The sequence below is a fragment of the Protopterus annectens genome, chromosome 12.part0, assembly GCF_019279795.1.
Source record: "Protopterus annectens isolate FY-2018-M chromosome 12.part0, PAN1.0, whole genome shotgun sequence".
Taxonomy (NCBI): domain Eukaryota; kingdom Metazoa; phylum Chordata; order Ceratodontiformes; family Protopteridae; genus Protopterus; species Protopterus annectens.
The window spans coordinates 429,696,310-429,716,053 of NC_056746.1; the positions used below are offsets into that span (position 1 = coordinate 429,696,310).

General features: G+C 38.3%; 1 protein-coding gene across 2 annotated transcripts in view; it reads right to left on the reverse strand.

The window, feature by feature from the left end:
• BAIAP3 (BAI1 associated protein 3) overlaps positions 1–19,744 on the reverse strand; it is a 2,552,914-nt gene that overhangs the window by 392,572 nt on the left and 2,140,598 nt on the right. For both annotated transcript variants that reach the window (XM_044089547.1, XM_044089546.1), the window contains exons 16-17: positions 11,803–11,927; positions 7,565–7,655 (exon numbers count right to left, since the gene is read on the reverse strand). In XM_044089547.1, the coding sequence (XP_043945482.1) occupies positions 7,565–7,655; positions 11,803–11,927 (216 nt within the window). The remainder of the gene's footprint in view (positions 1–7,564; positions 7,656–11,802; positions 11,928–19,744) is intronic.

The following is a 19,744-nucleotide window of genomic DNA, read 5'->3' on the forward strand; positions in this document are numbered from 1 at the left end:
TTCATACTTCTCCTTAACTGTCTGTAATGTCTCTCTGTGCCACCTGTTGCACTTTACTGGGGGATCCATCTGGGGCCCCTACTTTTCTGTCTTTTATTGCAATCACTGTCTCTTTGAACTCCTCCATCATGAATTTTACATTCACTTTCTCCCTCTGAATTCCTTCAGCTTGTTACCCCTCTCCTCTGTCTGTGACATTCCAATGGACTTCCTTTTCCTTCTCTCATTCCTGGTATATTTTTTGATGGTATTCCATAAAGGCTTCAATAACCCTGTCATCTTGCTCTATGATCTCTCCATCTTTCCTCTAATGCTTGATACCCCTTTCTCACCTTTCCGTTTTTCATACTTTCTTCTTAGATGTTTCCCCAGTTCCTCCCAGTTAAACACCAGTAACCCTCCCAGTATCATTGCTCTTACTTCCACTGTAGTTGTTATCTCTCCTTCTATTTCAGTTTTTATAACTGCATTCTCTGTCCTTGGTGTTTTTCTGTTTATACCATTTTCCATATATTCCTTTGTATTCTTCTCAGTTCTTCTTCCTGTTTTGTTATCTCGTCCTCATCTTACGTTCTTTTCCATACATCTTCTCGCATGATTTTTCTCTAACTGTTGTTTTGTTTCCATCTACCAATGTTTTCCCAGTTCTGTCTTGTCTACAATATTCTCCTCCACTGTCTCCTCTATTTAGCTTTTCTAACTGTTGCTTCCTTTCCTGATCTTTCACCTTGTAACATGCCTCTCCATCATAACCATTCCCTTTGCTCATTCTCTGTCCTTATTGCCACTGCCACTGCTGCATGGTCCAATAAGTCTCTCTTCTGTATTTCTGTCTCCTCCACCATTTTAGAGTTTCCTCTATCCTTAGTATACTGTCTAGTCTACTGGCTTGAATCCTGAAGTTTCTGCTAAATGTGTACTCCATGTTTTCAGGGTGTCTTTCCCACTATATCCTTTCACTATTCTTCATTTTTCCAAGTCCCTTTCTAAGAATATTTTCCTTTTTACACTGTACTCTCTTCTGCCATAAAGCCTGTCTTTCTTTGGATCTAGCATGGCATTGAAGTCTACTCCAATGATTTCCTCCCCATTCCTTTTTATGTGATTCTAGTCTTCAAAGAACTTCCTGTAAAAATCTTCTAAATCCTTCTTTGGGGCATACAGGCTCCCTGCTTCCATCTCCTTCCATGTATTCTTCCTTGATAAATGACCCATCTTTCCTCTGCACTTCTGCTCCCTTTCAGTCACCACATATAGTCCTTGTCTGAAAAGAGTGTCCACTCCTGTCGTGCCACCCCTGCTTTACTGTCGGCTTCTCCCTTGGAGTACTGTGGGCTCATAATCTTCCTTTCCTCTTTTACCTTTAGTTTGGTCTCCTGGAGCAGTACCACATCGCCTTACATCATATTCATTCTAATGTGTTCTTTTTTCTTTTTGATCAGGTGTGAAGCCCCCTCCCCTATGTTTTATGTTAGCACTTTCAGTCTGTGTTCATTCCTTTCTGTTGTCTTTGTGTTTGTAACTCCCTCCTTCTGACTCATTGTTTCCTTTAAACAGCTCTATTCTCTTGGGATTCTGTGCTGAGCTGGACCTTCTGTCCTTTGGTCTTTGCCTGTCCTCAGCCCTCTTCCTCTATAGAGCTGGATTTGTTGCTTTCCAGCCTGCAATTTGAATGCCTCTGGACTTGTGTCATTCACCTTGTCCTTTTGTTCCCTAGTTCTGTTTTGGCCAAGTCCTTCTTGCTTTCATGTCTTCAAGATTGCCTCCCATCTGTTCTTTGCTCCTGTTTATCTCTCACTTCCCCCATAGCTGATACTTGCTTCCTTTGTATTTGGTCTTACTTTTGTGACAGTTTAATGCATTCCATTTTACTTTGCAGTCATACCTAAGACTGATGAAGATTGGTATTCCTTTCCATAATTATTTCCTTCTCTGTTTCTTCCATTTTCTTTCAGATACCATAACCCTTTTGCCCACTGCTTATGAGAGAAAGCTTACTTTTATATGAAAATACAAACATTATAAAATGTGGTGTATGCTAGGTAGTATACCAGGCATGCAGTCCAAGAGACTATTGAGAAGCTTAGCCCAATTTCCTAATTGCCCCAGGGCACTGTCTGATTACCAGGGCACTGATTAACAGCCTTGCTGAGAGTCACTCATTGGACAAATGCAGGCTGAGGGAATCATGCCCTGGGCTGCAGGAAGTATCTCATTAACAGCTCATAGCTTTAATCTTCTGTGCCAACTGCCAAAGTGACCATGTAAGAGCAATCTGCCTCCCATTACTCAGCACCTTTCTCTTACTGTTGGAGCGCAGTGCATTAAGAAAAATATTTCTTACCTTTGAATAGTGCACCATGTTCACAGATCTCAGTAGTCCTTTTCAGTCTTATTTATCCCTTTTTGTCTTGTCATTTCTGTGACTTTAGTCTCTCAGTTCTTTTTGCATGCAGTCATGCTACAATGCTGGCATACAAAGATGTTTACTGAGCACATCCACTTATTTTTTTTCTCTTGTACTGTCTCTCATTTCTTCTTTCTTCTCTTCCTGCATGACCAGGCTGTCTAGTTCTTGATGGCTTCCCTACTCTTGGCCTCCTATCTTGGTCCATTTTTTTGCCACTGTTCCATTTTGCTTTTCTTCCCTTCTCCTTTGACTAGTCCAACCTACTCAAGCCCTCCAACTTCCAGCACTGGGCATATGAAACTCCAGAGATGAAAGCTGCAGTGTCTCCTCACTGACAGTTTGTTCTTCTTCTTCTGCATCTTGTATCTGTATCCCTGCTTTTGTTGTGATCACTATCAGACTCTTCTCCACTGATGAAGTTCTGGTTTGACCAGCTTTTGTTGTTGTTGTGCACTGTTCTCTTATTTCCTCTGATTTCCATGTTCTTTGCTCCATTTCTGTTGTCTGCTGTGGTTCTTCTCTACCCCACTTATCTTGTCAACATCACTGTGAGTGCCTTCGCTTACTTCTCTGTTTCTTCTTTTCCCCACATGTGCATCTACATCAAAAGCTCTCCATGATCCCTGGAATTCTACCTTCTCTCTGACCCTTCACAAGTTTGTCTGGCAGCCCATTTCTGGTATGATATAGGAGATTATTTCTTGTGTTTGTTGCTCCAGCCTTCACTGTGCAGAATCTCTCCAATTAAACCTCATGCTTCTTGCTCTGCATGGAATTTGTGTCGGTTTCCTTTCATTATTGCTGTTAAGATGGCAGGGTAGTTAATCCATGCAGGAATTCCCCGTTAAAGGGTATCCGTTTAAGTGTTCTGCCTTGTGTCATAGGTGTGTAGACATGATAATATGCCTCAGCTGCCTAGCCTGCTCTCCTCTTGCAACTCTCATTCTAACATTTTTGTGGATTATTATTGTTATTGTTTTTTGGAGCCTTGATAAGTGAAATCTTACTTCTGTCAGCCTTGTTTTTTGGGTTACCCACTTTTTCTTTTTGCCATTATTTCTTTTTTTTTCTATTTCTGTCAGCCTTCTGCTGTTCCTTCACATCTAATCTCATTTCTGTTTTGTCCCCTTTATGTATTGAATTATATATTTCAGATTATTCACTTCTCTTTGTTTACTGCCTAGTTTTCCCCTCATTAGGCTTACATCATCGGCCACTGCCATCTGCTTTTGGAACTGTTTAAAAAGCTCTTTGTAATTTGGGGCTGCATTAAACTCTGACAGTTGTTGTGACCCTTTTCCTTGGCATCCATCCTGTGATTTATTTTTTTTTTCATCTGGACTAGTTGATTAATTAATTTTTTATTGACCCTTTGTCCAGAGCTCTGAGCATAAGCAGTCATCTAACATGGACTCTCTAGCACCTCCCCCCAAGTTCTTATCATTTTTTCTAGCAGATAGCTTGGCAAACTTATAGAACGGGCTTCTAAATGAGTTTGTGATTTTAAAAACAATGAAAAATTCAACAGTTTTATGGCAAGATACAATGGCAATTCAAATTAGGTGTTGTTGAACAAAGGTCCTTTGGAAGAAGGTTGTCTACTGCAGAACTAGAATCTATAGCTTATGGACTATACATTTAATTGGCCAGGTGGCCCATGCAGACCAAAATAGACTGTCCATTTGTGTATGTGCACCTGGATTCTTGTTTCTTTTCATTTATTCATTTTTAACTGGGTGTGTGGGCTGGTCCAAATGCCCTTTTCAGCCATGACCTTTATCAAAGGCACACTTAAGTATTGAATCTAATTGAGTAATATATGATATCTACACAATACAGTATGCAAACAGTGCAGAATACAGAAAGTACAAGGTAGGGATATACGGATTATAGTATATTGTCTTATATTCTTATACAGTTTATACATGAATATAAGGTATATAATTACACTGGAACAAGCGATATACTGAGTAGAGTTTCTGTACAGAAAGAACTGTGACTGGAGGCTTTATTGGCTGCATTACCACAAGTAACTTAAATTGATACATAACTTGAAAATTTCTGGAAGACTGTCACACACTAAAAAATCCAGCTAAGAGTTCCCAACAAGTAAATCGAAAGGTCTCTTTGGATAATCCAGACTGAATCTGAAAACAAGCTACAAGCTTAGATGATGTAAAATGCTATATTTTCTGAAAACACAAACAGTAAAACTGAACTTTGTGATAGCTTGTAGTAAATAGATTTGAAGCATTTATACCCTTACAGAGCCACGAGATACTCTCTGAGTTTAGAATACAAAAATAAAGACGCTTTAATGGTTAAAAAATCCATGGGTTAACTCACTCCAATAAGCTGGAGAAACTGTTTGCTCCTGTCCTTGTGATATGAAGTGATGTTGGTGATATCTGACCTTCGGTCTATCACCACTGAGAGTGCATATTCACAGTTACGTCTCTTAAATGTTAAGGAGGCATGTTGAAGGATGATTCTGCCACTAAAAGACAACACATTGATTTGGATAAGAGAGCCCAATGATGATCCCTATTATCTGCTAGCAGAATGAAAAGAGAGATCTTATTTATATACATTTGTAGTAAGCTAGTATAGCATAAAGAATGGAGAGTTCCCATTGGTAGGGCATTCTCTTGTCAGGCGTTAGTAAGGTGACATCCAATATTTTACTGGCCTTTGTTGGTCAGTCTGTAACATTGCTTAAACTGCTTAAGTACTCCGGAGACATATTATTTCTACATAGTTTTTAAAGTATAGGGTATCATCCAGAAACTATTTAAGGTACCTATACTGAATAACTTGCAATATATCATTATTAAATGGATTTAGGATTGTGATGCACCCAGTGTTTTTAATCCTTTGAGAGTGAGGTGCTGAAAACTAGTTTGGCTGATTTCTATGGGTTAAAGGCAAGTTTGTTGCATACCAACCAATAGCACTCACTGTACTGAAATCATTTTGTAGATCATTTTAAAAGTTTATGCAAACATCAGCTGACAAGATTATATTTGATTTTATGAGATCAGAAGGAGTATCAGAGAAAGAAGGAAATATAATGGGTCCAGGATCAAACTCTGTGGACCTCCAGATGTAGAGGTTACTAAATCATCCTTGGTAGGCCCAGACATAACACTTAATGTTCTGCTATGAAGGCAGGAATAATTCCTTTTTATCCAACAGCCATGTTGTTATATTCACACCCTGTTTTTGTTTGTAAGAAAAGACTACCAGATGAAGAAAGAAATGGATGTAAGTATTAATCCATCTGAAGACCTAGGCCACAAACTGTCTAGTCTGGCCACAATATCATATAGATCAAGAACATCTTCAATTCCTAATATCACTCTACAATATATGGCAATTGTAGCTTTACACATAACACTACACAGGGGTACTGCAGAGTTATGACCCAGAGGAGTTAATGGAAGTCAGGGTGGGACCAGATAATGAAATCTAATTTTATATGCATTGTACATTTAATGCCAAAATGTCCAGCAAAACACGGACGTGGAGATCGGCATAATCAGTAGTGTAGCTTGGGCGGGGCAAAAGGGGCAACTGCCCTAGTTGCAAAGTGTTAGAGGGCACAATCTGATTAGCCATCCATCATTCAGATTGCTGTTAAGGAAATTCTGGCCTTTAAAAGCTGGTATAGTGCATTTGTGGTCAAATGTGAGTGCTGTAGCACTCTGTGTATGGTCCAACTGTAGAAACTGGTTGCTAAATTGTAGCAAGCAGTTTGCTATAGTTTAAATGTAAAAAGTTTTTGTTGCAAGCAGTTTACTACAGATCAAATAAAAAAAAAACTTTTTTTTAACTAAAACCTGAGTGCTGTAATGTTCTATGCTGGGTATAAATTGTAACCATTTGTAGCAGTCTGCTACAGTTTTAAAGAAAAAATAATTTTATTTATTCCTTTTTTTATTATTATTTTTTTTACTATAATGTAAGAAAGGACAGTTGGGGGCAGGACACAGAACAGGACCAGAATGGTTGGGGTGGGGGGCAGCTGGTGTGCCAGTAAAAGGAACCAACTTTTTTTTGTTCTTCATTTGAAGAGCTGAGGTGGTGTGTGGTACTGTTTGTAGGATACGTCCTGCAAATTTTGCAGAAGTTTTTTTTTTTCACATGAAGAATTGAGGGGGTGGGGAGCTGGTTTATGGGAACAGTATATGGTGCTGGTTGAGGCAACTATGCTTCTGGGCATAACCATTTAGGCAAAAGAATATATTAAACTGATAGATTTCATTTGGACTCTGCCTTTCTGGCTCATCATTATGATATTATAACTGCCATAAAAAGGAACACAAGGGTGATAAATATGTCCAAGGAATGGCAGGAACTAGGCTACAACAATTCTACATTTAAGGAGAGGACACTGAGCAGAGACTCAAAAATGTTTTCTTAAACAGGCAGGACTGTAAATCCTGGGATGTACCAACAGAACAAAGGGACACTGTAATGACTATCACAGGCATAATAAAGGATATATTTAGATAGAACATTTACAAACAATACAATACAAAACATTTTATGATAGTTAAAGCAGACCACAAAACACAGGTACTTGTATCTTACAAGTTGTTTTCCCTGTAAGAAGTCTTGGAGGTCTCCTAATATGCAACAGTTCAAAGATAAAAGGTTTATGAATATAGAAAATGTTGAGGATAACTGATATGACATTGTATAAGCACGTGCACTTCTACTCGATTTTCAAATGAGACACAACAACACAAAGAGGTATTAAATGCAAAGTATGACGATAGTTTATGCACTAAAGTCTGTTTCTGAGTGTTAGTTTTAGAACAGAAACATGAAACAGTACACCACTACAAAGCTCTGCTAACTCAAGCCATCAGTGTTGGAGAATGTAGCTGGTAATCACAGAGATAATCAGAATCATGAAAAAGCTTTGATAATTATTGTAAGGGCATTACATCACTGTAATCTGTGGAGAATAGGGGCCAAGCCATATAATGCACAACAATTCCACATTCATAAGGCAGCATTCCCTTAAATATATTTCAGCACACATGGAAGCACTTTTCCTGTAAAATAATCACAATTTTTCCAGCAATAACAATATAACTTCTCCTATTTCACTAGATTTACCAATACGAAATGTGAATATGACGTTACCTTGAGGAAAGTTGCAGTCTCAACATGTAGTTCATTATGAAATGGGCATACTTTCTTGAAGGCCTCCATGCTGTAGATTTGACTGAGGCATCTTAAAACAATATAAAAGAATTGCTCAACATATGATAGCATATGACTGGCATTAGCTTAGTCTCTATTATAAAGAAAATCTGAAACAAATGCACACATTCCTTCTAATGCTGTCTCCTGAGTGAATGTTTCCATCACCATATTTTACTGAAGATAATAAATTTAACATACAATGATTATTTAAACTAATATTGCATAAAGTTATAAAATATAAGGTATTATATCAAATTTCTACTTACTGTCATAATACAGTTCATGATCCTTTGTAGACATTGTAAAAAAACCTTGCATTTCTAGGGGGGAACAAAAAAGGAATACTTCCAGCAGCTTCTGAAAGAAGTAAACATTGTACTGTCCCAGACACAGCCTATGAAGAAAGAAGTGGAGCCACACTAGATGAAGTAAGAGCAGCACTAAGGAACATCAAGTCACAGAAAGCCAAAAAGATGGCTCCTTATGGAAATGTAGGCACCTGAAATGCCATGTGCTGACAAGATGAAATAAAAAAAGACCAAAAACACAGGAGAACAGAACAGCGAATCTCTTAAATCACCCCTCTTGTTTAAAATTCTTTATGCAGGGGGGTCAAGCCCTCCCCCCATAGCCTAAACTTATATTTACTAACGCCAAGATCACCATACCTTGGAGAAAAAGGAATATTCCAGGAAATGGCATCTCTGACGTTATATATGTAAGTCCAATATTTCGGCCATTCAGTCTCCATATTTTGGTAGCCTACTTTTTAAATGTTTACCGAAAAATGCGTAGATGTCCTATCCTCAGAACACACACAGGTTGCAGTTTTGTGTTGTACATGCAGAGACTTCTGACCCCCCCCAAAGAAGTTATCTTTACTGAGTTATAAAACAGACCATAGCTTAAGCTTAGTTCCCTGCACATAATAAGTCAATTACACTTTGTTCTACCTCCTTCTGCCTTTTTACGGAGGTAGACAATGATGCTAATATGGGATGGTAGGGGAAGCAGCCATTTTAGTATTGGCTCTGTCTGAGTCAGGAGACTGATGCCAAATGCAGACTGATGTGACACCTGAAACAGGAAGTGAAAGACAGAGGACATGAGGTGGCAATGAAGTGTATTGAATGGAGCGAAGAAAAAGTTTTTTTTCTTTTTAATATTTTACTGAAGTTGGACAGTATACTGCAGCATGGGTATGTATTTTTGTATTACTTTTCTGTAAAAACAGCAGGCCACTAGATACATTCTTGTTGGTGTTGCTACCATCACCATACATATTCATTTTGTGGTTTATTTAAAACAGAAAACTTAACAATTCACAGTAAAATGTTTTACTTTTGAAATCAATCCTTTTCAAAATGTTGTTCTATTGTAGGGCAGTCTTTAGTGGTTGAAATGAATGTTATTTGACTAAAAGGCAATTTTATACCCATAAATGTATAGATCAGATCCATTGTGAAATAAAGACACCAGCAATGTGCATGTGCTATAAAATCATGTTGCCTACAATTGTCTCCTGTTTTGCCCTAATGCAGACCACTGTGCTTTTACTGCTCATCAGGTGTGAAATATATAATGTGCATGTGTGTCTTCCCCTGATTAAACTTTAGAATTCAGTTATGATGCATAGCATCCAATAAGGCAATGTGAGTGTGAATGAGTGATTGAGTGAGTGTGTGTGTGTGTGTGTGTGTGTGTGTGTGTGTGTGTGTGTGTGTGTGTGTGTGTCCAGATTTGTGATTGAAGAAACCTCTGTACAGTCAAAAATAAGACACAACCTGGTTCCTGATTGATGGGACAACATTAAAATCTGAGAGGAATGAACCTACACTAGAAAAAAAAAAGATAGCATTCAGACTGAGATCATGAGAGCAATGGCTTTGTGACTAAGTAGTTTGAGCTGCCTACTTGGTAACTTTTACAAGGCATGTGTGAGACTGAAGTAGGGGAGCAATACTTTTTTTATTTATTTTTTGCTCCACTACTGTTTCTGCTGCTGACTTCAAGCTCCTCTATGCCAGGTCCTTGATGCTTCTATCCTCCTTGGATGGTCCCATGCTACAGTGGCACTCTTACTGGATCCACAGCTAGAATGAGCTCTTTCTGGGAATTCCTTCATGCAGGGACTCCTCCAACTTCTGCATGCAAGTTCTCGAAATTATCCCCATCATGAGCCTCCAAGACACTGCCAGGCAAGAAGCCATCATGCTGTGGCACATAGTATTTTGTTACTTGGTCCTAACCTCTAACAACTACAGGTTGAGTGGGAAATGAGACATGGCCTCTGAGAATGTTCCCGCACTGGTCCATAAGGTAGCCATGAACCCTCGGCCATTTTGTGCTCCTAACCCAACAATTGTTTCAAGCCCTATCCTCTACCAGGGTTCTGAGAATAATCCAACAACATCAGCGCAGCCCCTCCCCCTCTGTATAATCATACTCCCCCTCCCTGCCAGCTCAATCATGGGCCTGAACTGCTAATCTGTATTTGATTGCCCGGGCCATAGTGAAGCCTTCATCCCTTTTTACTAGGCTGGCTGAGATCAGTGATTCTTGTTTCTTTTAATTAAAATAGATCATGGAGGAATAAGGAACAAAAGCTTTCATTGAATGTGCAGTATATTTCTTTGCCTGCTCTGTTTTCACCGTGGGATATGCAATTACACATAAATTCATCTGATATGAATGCATTGGTACTTCAGAGCAGAATATTTGCCTAATAACTCCAGAGAGCTTAAAGTGTAAGTCATGTTACTTCCTACATACAATGATCGTGGACATTTGTTTAATTATCAGTGCCAGCCTACAGAATAGTTTACTTGCCGATTGCTCTACCTCTGTTTCAGACACAGACAGGTTATAGGAACTGAAAGAACACTATGGTTCAAACAAGTACAAAAAAATGGAGAAAGCTGAAAGGCAGAATGCAGTAGATTTGAACTTCAGTTTAATCTCATCTAAATTGGTCTTGCTTACATTATTACAAACATATTCTTAGATACATGATATACCACAGCTGATACATTTGGAAATCGCTGATGCTTTCTGCACACTGTATTTCATGCCAGTGCCTTCCTGCTATTTCTAGTACTGTAGTGCACATTTGCAATCAGAAAACATTCTGACTACTCAAAAGACTGAAATATCCAATGGAAGGAAATGGTGGTGTATATTTACTCAAACTGGAGTGATTTATCGTAAATTATGATGTTTATGTATTTACAGTTTTAACCATGTTCAAAGCAGACCTTACCCTAATATAATTTTACCCCATTCTGGTTAGCCACACCCATTCAGTTACTTTCTGAAGCCCCTCCTCCTTCCTTTGAGGTCACCAGCCTCACCCAGATATACTAACAGGTGTAATGGTATAGAATGCCAGCTCTGGCATAATTAAGAGAGTGACACATGAAGACAGTTGAAACTAATGGCGGTGGAATCAACTGATCTTTTGAACATCCTGTGCATAAAGGGGGCTAGTAACTTGCTCATTGCAATACTGTATACAGTTTAGGCACTGTTATGTTCTAGCTTTAAATCTTTATGGCTTGCATTCTGTTCTCCCACCAGCTTAAGTCCTTAATTCAGCTTCAGTTTGCTTTTCATTTAAATGTACCATGACTATCTGCATGAAAAGGAATTGTTAGAAAATGGACTTTGGATAAGGTACACAAAAGCCATTCTTGTATCAAACTGAGAACAAAGGGAAGAATAGCACATTCAGAAGAAGGGAGAATAAACAAGAATACGCAACTCAACATTTTGTCACTGGAAATACAGTCTATCACTTCAATTCAAAAATGAAATGCTATGTCCAAAATGTTTAAAATACAAGTTGTGGGGAATAGGTTAGCTGGCCTAATTTAAACTGAAGTGCAGTATCTGCCAAAACAAAGGGAAAGTGGAAGGCAATAACCCTAAAGGGATTTTCTCCTTTCCTCCAAGTTCAAATATCTCTGAGTTACACACTCTAAGTAAACAAGTACATTGATTTTCTGTTGTTTAACATACACAACTTTACAAAATGTACTGTAAAATGAAAGAAATATATGTCAAATAATATGAGACCAGTTGCTGAAGTGTACACCCAAAGCTGCTCTTTAAGATTACATATATGTACACCAATAAAGCACAGTACAATAGAGGTATCATTTATAAAAGTATATTACCGTAGCAAATATTCTAATCGAATGATCGCAGCATTGCTTGTGACAGGGAAATTTTCTCTCAGCTTTTTTAAGAGTAACAGGCAATATTCGGTGAAGAGATTAAAACTTTCAGTTAAACTTTGCTCCTAGCAGAAAAAGAGACACAGTATTACTTATGATGTCACAGCAGTGCAAAGAAAAAAGCATTTGTGAAGTAATTATGCAAACAACAGTATACTGATGCATCGTTTTCATTTGTGGCATGTCTAAAATGGAGAGAAGTCATTTGTTTTGTCTCAGGTGAGTATTCAACATTCACTGCCCCGTTACATTGTTTAGAAAGCTGTTATGAGCAAAAGAATGCATGATAAGGCCAGTTTGCGTATGTAAACTATGAATTTGAAGGCCTGCTTCATGAACCTGTGTCTGATTTTCATTACTATCACTTTTAGGTATCTTGGGAAAACTGCTGAAAAAAAAATGTTATTTCACTAGCTGCAGCTACACTTCATCAAGGTGATGACTTCAAACTCCTGCCCAGTAAAGAAGTGCATCATAGAAAAAACGCAGAATGAATACTGCTGCTCCTGGAAAGAGATGTAACAAGGGTTTACAGCGATGCAAAGAAAAAAAATGTGTGACTACTGATTTAGATATGTACTCACTGCTAAATACAAACAGCTTATGTCTGTGAACAAGCTGTTGGCTTGGCGCTTAGTATCAGAGAAAGGTGGGTTGAGTGATTCAAAACATCCATGCGCATATATGACATTACCTTTTCTACCAATAACACTAAGGCAATGATACTATCATTCTGCACAGAGTATGAGCCGCAGTGCTGCATAAAGTAGCTGTAATTGCTTTTTGCAGATTAGGCTTGCATATTATTACAGTTATTGCATCCTGGAAATGTAAAATTTGGTGGACTGGGCATGGAATTAGATACCACAAGATACTCTCTGTCTTATGTTGCAGAAATGCTTGGTTGTTAAGGGTGTGATGTCCCCACTCTGGTCCACTAATCAAGGAGCCTGAATCCTCACCACTTACACTGGATCGGTGCATTCACTTGGAACAAAAAGGGATATACCTAGTATTTCCAGATGCAGCGCTCTGCATCAAGCACAATTTCTCTTAAAAGCAAACAGGCAACACACTTAGTCTGGGGTCTGGGATTCTATATCTGTCTCTCTCCCCAGTAAGACTCACCACTGGCACAACTGTAGGGTTGAGTCCTCAGCTGAGTGTCCAAACCAAGTCCCCCAGCACTCTGTCTGTGAAACCAGTGCTTCATGACCCTGCTCCAGATTTGATTTTCACACACACACACACACACACACACACACACACACACACACACACACACACACACACACACACACACAGGAAAGGCTGGCACAGATTTACTAGCTGTACCCCCTTCTGCCCAGACTGTAAGCTACCCGATGTTCCAAAGCCAGCTACTCTAAGGCTCTTGCAAGGGTACCCAATTATACTGAGTGAAATTAATATTAATACAAATTGTAGTTTGACCAATGCAGTAAGGCTTCCAGGAGTGGCCACAGTGTCACCAAATAGATATAAGTCCTCTCAAAGTTTAAAATATTCTCTAAAGGACTAGCCATAATGAAAAGTTTAAATATATTTTATAATAAATAATAAAATAACATGAAAATATTAAATAGCTATTTGCAATAAACACCAGAGTTTCAGCCAATGGAAATATTAAAAATAACATGGGTGGACAGGTTCACACAGTTACAGAAAAATAATACTTAACTAATCTCACTATATTTTCCTGACTAATGTAAATACTTATTATTCCCTGGTTACTTACTAGAGCAAGGCAAGAGAAGTAGGTGAGAGATCCTACTTTGTCAGGTTTCAAAAACAGAGTGCCATGAGACTTCAATCTCATCTAGTACTAAACATCATTTTTGTCCTAGATTACAAAATTGCATTACATATATCTGGTCATCTGACTACTGGTTGCCATGCTACCAGGATTTAACACATATGTGTCAATAATACACACACAGACACAGACACAGACAGAGCCTTGCTAAGATCTGATGCAGCTCCTGACGGCCACAAAAGTATTTCAGACGTCTACGCTTCCGGAGTAGCAATTAATTCACTGCTAAAGACAATACAGAAGTCCTCCTACTGCTTGTTTTCTCAGACATTTTGTCTCTGGCTGCAATTAGAACTGTAAGATACAATCTTTATGGCCTGAATTAAATAATTTAATTTCTTACTATTTTTCAAAGTCAGGTGGATTGAAATTAATCTCTTCTCTTCCAGTATCCATTGTTACAATATATACAGTTCAACATTTACAACAATACATGTACATTTCTTTTTCTGTACAGCAGGACACACTGTTGGAACATTTTTAACACAAGCAGCTTTACAAATACATTTTTGAACACAAGCATCTGTACAAATCAGTATGATATATAAATCACATATAATTATTTACAAATTTCCAGATAGCTATGTTGGCACATTACACATCTACTGCCCTACTTCTCTAGGCATAGCTGGCAATACCTCACATCATCACAGAGGGCAACCTGTTACTCAGTCAGGGAGGGCTGTATCAAGTCACCATGCAACTTAGCACACTTCATTCAATTTCTGCATTTATTATTTATAAGCAGGTCAGTTTAGTGTCTTCTTTCTGATTTGCACATTACAATTTAGCTTTGGCCTAGTAGCCTCGTGTAAGCCTACCTTGGGATGCCAGATGAATTTTCTGAACCACCCTCCTTTTCACTTCATTTATATAAATGCTCACACATAATTTTTCACAGTAGAATAAATTATTTGTAAATGCAACACTACAATTCAAACAAAAAACATTAAATAGTATCACTCCCTTATACTATTAACATTTCAGTACATCTCAATTTTGGAACATTTTGTGAAAGCTTTTTTTGCAATCACATGCTTAAAGCTCTGCTTAGTATAATTAGGGGAGATGTGAAACAGTTTAACCTTAATCATTTACAAATAAAAGCTTTAGCATCGTTTCAAAGTTAATTAGTACAAAACGATACTAATCATGAACATCTTCAATGTGAGAAGGAGCAGATATATTTGTTTTCAAATCTTAAGTCTTTGTATCAGCTCTATATAGCTGCTAAGATTGAAAGACACACTCACCCACACTCACCCACACACACGCGCACACGTACACACACACACGCATGCATGTGCGCGCGCGCACACACACACACACACACACACACACACACACACACACACACACACACACACACACACACACACACACACACACGTGCTGCTTTACAGTGATTCTTCCCAAACATGCTGCTGTATGCATAGCTGTATGTCATCACAGTAGTTCTCTGTTAGCTCCATAACCAGTATGAGCTCCACAGAGAGTAACGCACTATACCTGACTGTGGCTGAGGCACAATTTAGTCAGTACTGGCATGATTTACTCACAAATGGACAGATCCCTGCAGGACAAGAATAAATAAATTCTGCTTCACTCATACTCTGGTTGAGAATACTACATTATACAATGAACATTAAAAAAAAATCTTTTGTTACTTTCCTAAAATTAAACCTTTAATGAAAGCTCACAACTTCCGGTACAGAGCTGTTTGCAGTAAAATATTTCAGTTTAGATAGCTAAGTGACATGCTGTAGATGTAAAACAGTAGGCAGATATTTCTACTAATGTATTGCTGGCTCTCAGCTCCTAAGGTTACTGATGTATTGTTGGGTCTACTACAAGTGCTCATATGCAGAGCCAGATCATGGTCAAATGAAGTACAAGGCAGGATAATGGACCAGGGCCTCCAAATCATGCAAATATACATTTATTTGTTTGTCTCTCCCCAGCTACCATGAAACACTCGGAAAGCCTGTCAGTATGAATACTGTTTCATTATTTACTTTTAAAATTATCACAGAGATTTGGATTTAATTTAAAATATTTATTTTACAATTTTACTACAGAAACACATCTAGCAGTTGGCTCAGGTTGTGAGCTGTAGTCCCTGTGGTACAGGGTTTGATTCCCTCAGTCCTCATCTGCCTATTGTATGACCTTGAGCAAGTCACTTAACCAGACATTGTTCAAGTCACCCCTGAAAATGTATTTATTGACATTTATTGACATCTGATTTATTGACATATGAAAAGGGATTGTGTATCTTGTGGACCTACCTGGTTAACAAATGGGGATTACTAAAACACTGACAGCCATTTGTAAAACAAAACAAAACATAAATCTCTCAAACTGAAAGCAGGCTTGGCACGAGGAGCAGTAAACGTTTCTTCCCTTGAAATCCACATTTATTCAAGGTGCATTTGGCAAGCCATTAAATTGCAAGAGACATGCTGGGATTCATAGTCAAACAACATACAGAGAAGTACTAATTAGCATCTATGTAGAAGGTGCAAGGATGCAAAAGACAATGCGTAATGCATTTGCTAACATCCTGGGATAACCCACTGGACACAACTGTCCCCTTTCAGGTGAAGCCTGTGGGCACTGTCTGCTGAAGTGACTTGGTCTCATAAAGTAGGCAGACGAAGGCTGAGGGAATCAAACCAATTACTACAGGAAGCAGCTTATTAACATCTAAGAACATTATTTATCTACGTATCTGCACTAAGTACCAGACAAACACTGCTGCTATGCCCAGCACAAGGGACAGTTGGAGCTTCACTGAACTGGTCATATATATATATATATATATATATATATATATGCATATATATATATATATATATATATATATATATATATATATGTATATATATATATATATATATATATATATATATATGATAGATGTGTATGTATATATATATATATATATATATATATATATATGGGTTCCGTTCAGAAGCTCGAAATACTGAAATCTCGAATTTCAGTATTTCAAACCCAAGTGTGTGTGTGTGTGTGTGTGTGTATGTGTGTGAGTGTGTGTGTGTGTGTGTGTTAAGGGGTTTGGTTATGGGGCTGTGGTGTGTGTCAGTGTATTTTGTTGCTGTGATGTGTGTGTGCGAAGAGAAAGTAGCTGGTGTGGTGGTGTTTTGTGTGTGTTTGTATGTAGTGCGACCTCGGAGTTAGAATATTTAAGTAGGGGGGGGTGTGGGGTGCAGCATAGTAGAGTGATTGTGTGTATTTGTGTGGTGGATGGTGTGTGTGTGTGTAGTAAAATCACGAAATTCAAAACTTCCGGTATTCGAGGTTTTGAATTTCGTGGTTTTTAGTTTTCGTTATTTTGTGGATTCCACTTTTTGGGCTCGAGATACTGAAATTCGAGATTTCAGTATTTCGAGCTTCTGAAGTGAATCTGTGTGTGTGTGTGTGTGTGTGTATGTGTGTGTATATATATATATATATATATATATATATATATATATATATATATATATATATATATGCTGTTGTGTCTTTCGGCTTTTCCCGGTTAGGGGTCGCTACAGTGGAACTCCGGTCTGCTAACGATTGGCAGTAGATTTTTTACGTGCCGAGTTGCCAGCCCTGACACACAACCTTCAACGAAGGTACGCCCATTCACGCATGTCTCCACACAGAAGATCCTCTAGCTGAGAATCGAACCAGACAGCGTCTTACTGTGAGGCGACAACGCTACCGCAGCACCACCAGTATTGTGAAAAGAACAATGCAGAAAGGAAGTTGCTGTGTAATAGTGCCACTTAACAGTTCTAGCTTACTAAGCATGAAACACTCACATATATTTGCGTGTATTCCAAACTCCTGTATATATCACCACCTTGACAGACAGACAGACACAAAGAATATTGTTTATAGCTGTTATAATTATCAACAGTGAGAAGACTAAATAGTACCTATCATCAATACAAAGTCTCAAAGATTTATCTACAAGTGTGCCAGTTAAGGGTTGTAACCTAGAAAGACATCACACCTACATTGTATGCTCATATAAGTTCATAGGTTGGTACTAGGCTATCGGCCCTAGGGCCTATACAAGCCTAGCCATAACAATTCCCTGGCTATTTCTTCCCACACTATTTACTTCCCTGGACCCCTGTCTAGCAGCTGGTTGATCTATATTCAGTACTTCTTGCACATTAGTAGAAACAGCTTGATGTTAAACCATGCTTTTCCTCTCTTAAAATGACAGTATTCTATTTATCTCAAATTATAGTTTCCATATGATAACTTTTTGAGAAAGTAGATGATGCATATCTTAGAAATACAATCATAGGGGCTTAACTGATGGATATTTCTTGCCTTGATGATACTATTCCTGGTCAAGTCTGTACATTATATCCCCTAACAACAGGAGCAGGGACAGTAGCAATACCTGCATTGTAAAGGAGTTCTCAGTTATCTGAATTTTTGCAGGCTCACAACCACTGTCACCAAAACAGTAGAAAACAGCCATCAACTTACTTATGCAACAAGAAAAAAACTAGTCAGATACAGTTAGATCAACCAGTGGCTAGCACACTAGCAGTTGTGTTATGATTACCGTTCCAATAATCCTACCCACAAGTGCAGTCTGGCCATGTTCTAATCTATCTGATGCCTGTAATGTCCTAGCAGCTTGCTTAATGCTTGGTGACCTGATTTATGTTCATAAACAGAACATAGTACAGTGAAATGGTTCCTTCTTTTCAGTCCTGCAACTTAAAAAAAGCAAATAAATGAAAAACATAAAAAGCATGTGTTTGCACATACACAGACACACACAAAGTACATTGTTTACTGTATAGTTGTTACTTACTATTATCCACCAGATCTCACTAAATAGCCTAACATCTTTATACTTCAGCTCAGTATCAGCTTTTAAAAAAGACAGTGCTGGTACTTGATTGGAGGCCTGTCTCCTATTGGCCTGTTTTGAGTGTGACAAGCTCTCGGAAGTCTTCCTCTCACTGGCTTTATATTTGAGACAATGAAAAAGAAGAAAGAAGACCTGTCCTATGTCAAATCAGAGCAGTGGAGCAGACCAATTTTGTTTTTTTAAATGCTGACATATGGGCTCCCAAGTTAGCACAGGCCCTAGGCAGCTGCCAATACTAGTTAATTATTTAGCCCTCCCATCATCTGACCACTCTGAATGTCATTCCTAACTTTAAACCTAAAACTCACAACCCAGTCCCCATTCCTAGCCACAGCACTCCCTCCCTAACCCTAAAGTCCCCAATCTCTCCCTAAACCAAAAACTCCACTCCCCCAGCTCCCTAAATCTAAGGTCTTCAATTGCTCCCCAATTTTAAACACCCCTCCCATGCTCAAAACCTAAATCTCCTATCTCACTAGCTATACCTAAAGTCCCAGATCATTCCCTATCCCTTAACCTCTCTCACACTCCCTAAACCTAAAGCTCTTCCCTCCCACTCCACCTCCCATGGCTGCTGGGTTACCTACCTCACAAGTGGTTGTCCATGTGAGATAAAAAATGCCTGAGTCCCTTTCAGTGAGACAGTAGTCTTTGAGCATCTGGGACATGTAATAGAGCCTGTTTTATTATTGCAAGATGTAATTTTCTTTCTTTTTTCTTTACAGTGGGAAAAGTGAAATCATGGTGGCAGTGTAGTTTTCTGTAGAAGGATTTCTTTTAAGAAGAAGTTATAAACTTGTTTATCTGCTTATCTCATCCATAAATAACATAATAATAACTAATGTTTTGATATTAATTTTCACTTCTCCTCCCCTATTCATAATGAGAATTTCTACTTAGTCTCCTAAACTCATAGATCTTGCTCTTGCTTGTATTAGCTTTTTCTGAATACTTAAAGGTACCTTAGTGTAAATATACCCTCTGATGGAAAAGGTTCTCTGTTTCTATATTGAAAGGTTCTATTTCAGCTCATATACCTTTCTCTTGATTGTATTAAGCTACTCATCCTGAATGTATGAAAGATATCTCCAGTGTAACCCACCCTAAGTTGTAAAAGCCTCTCAGTTTCTATATTG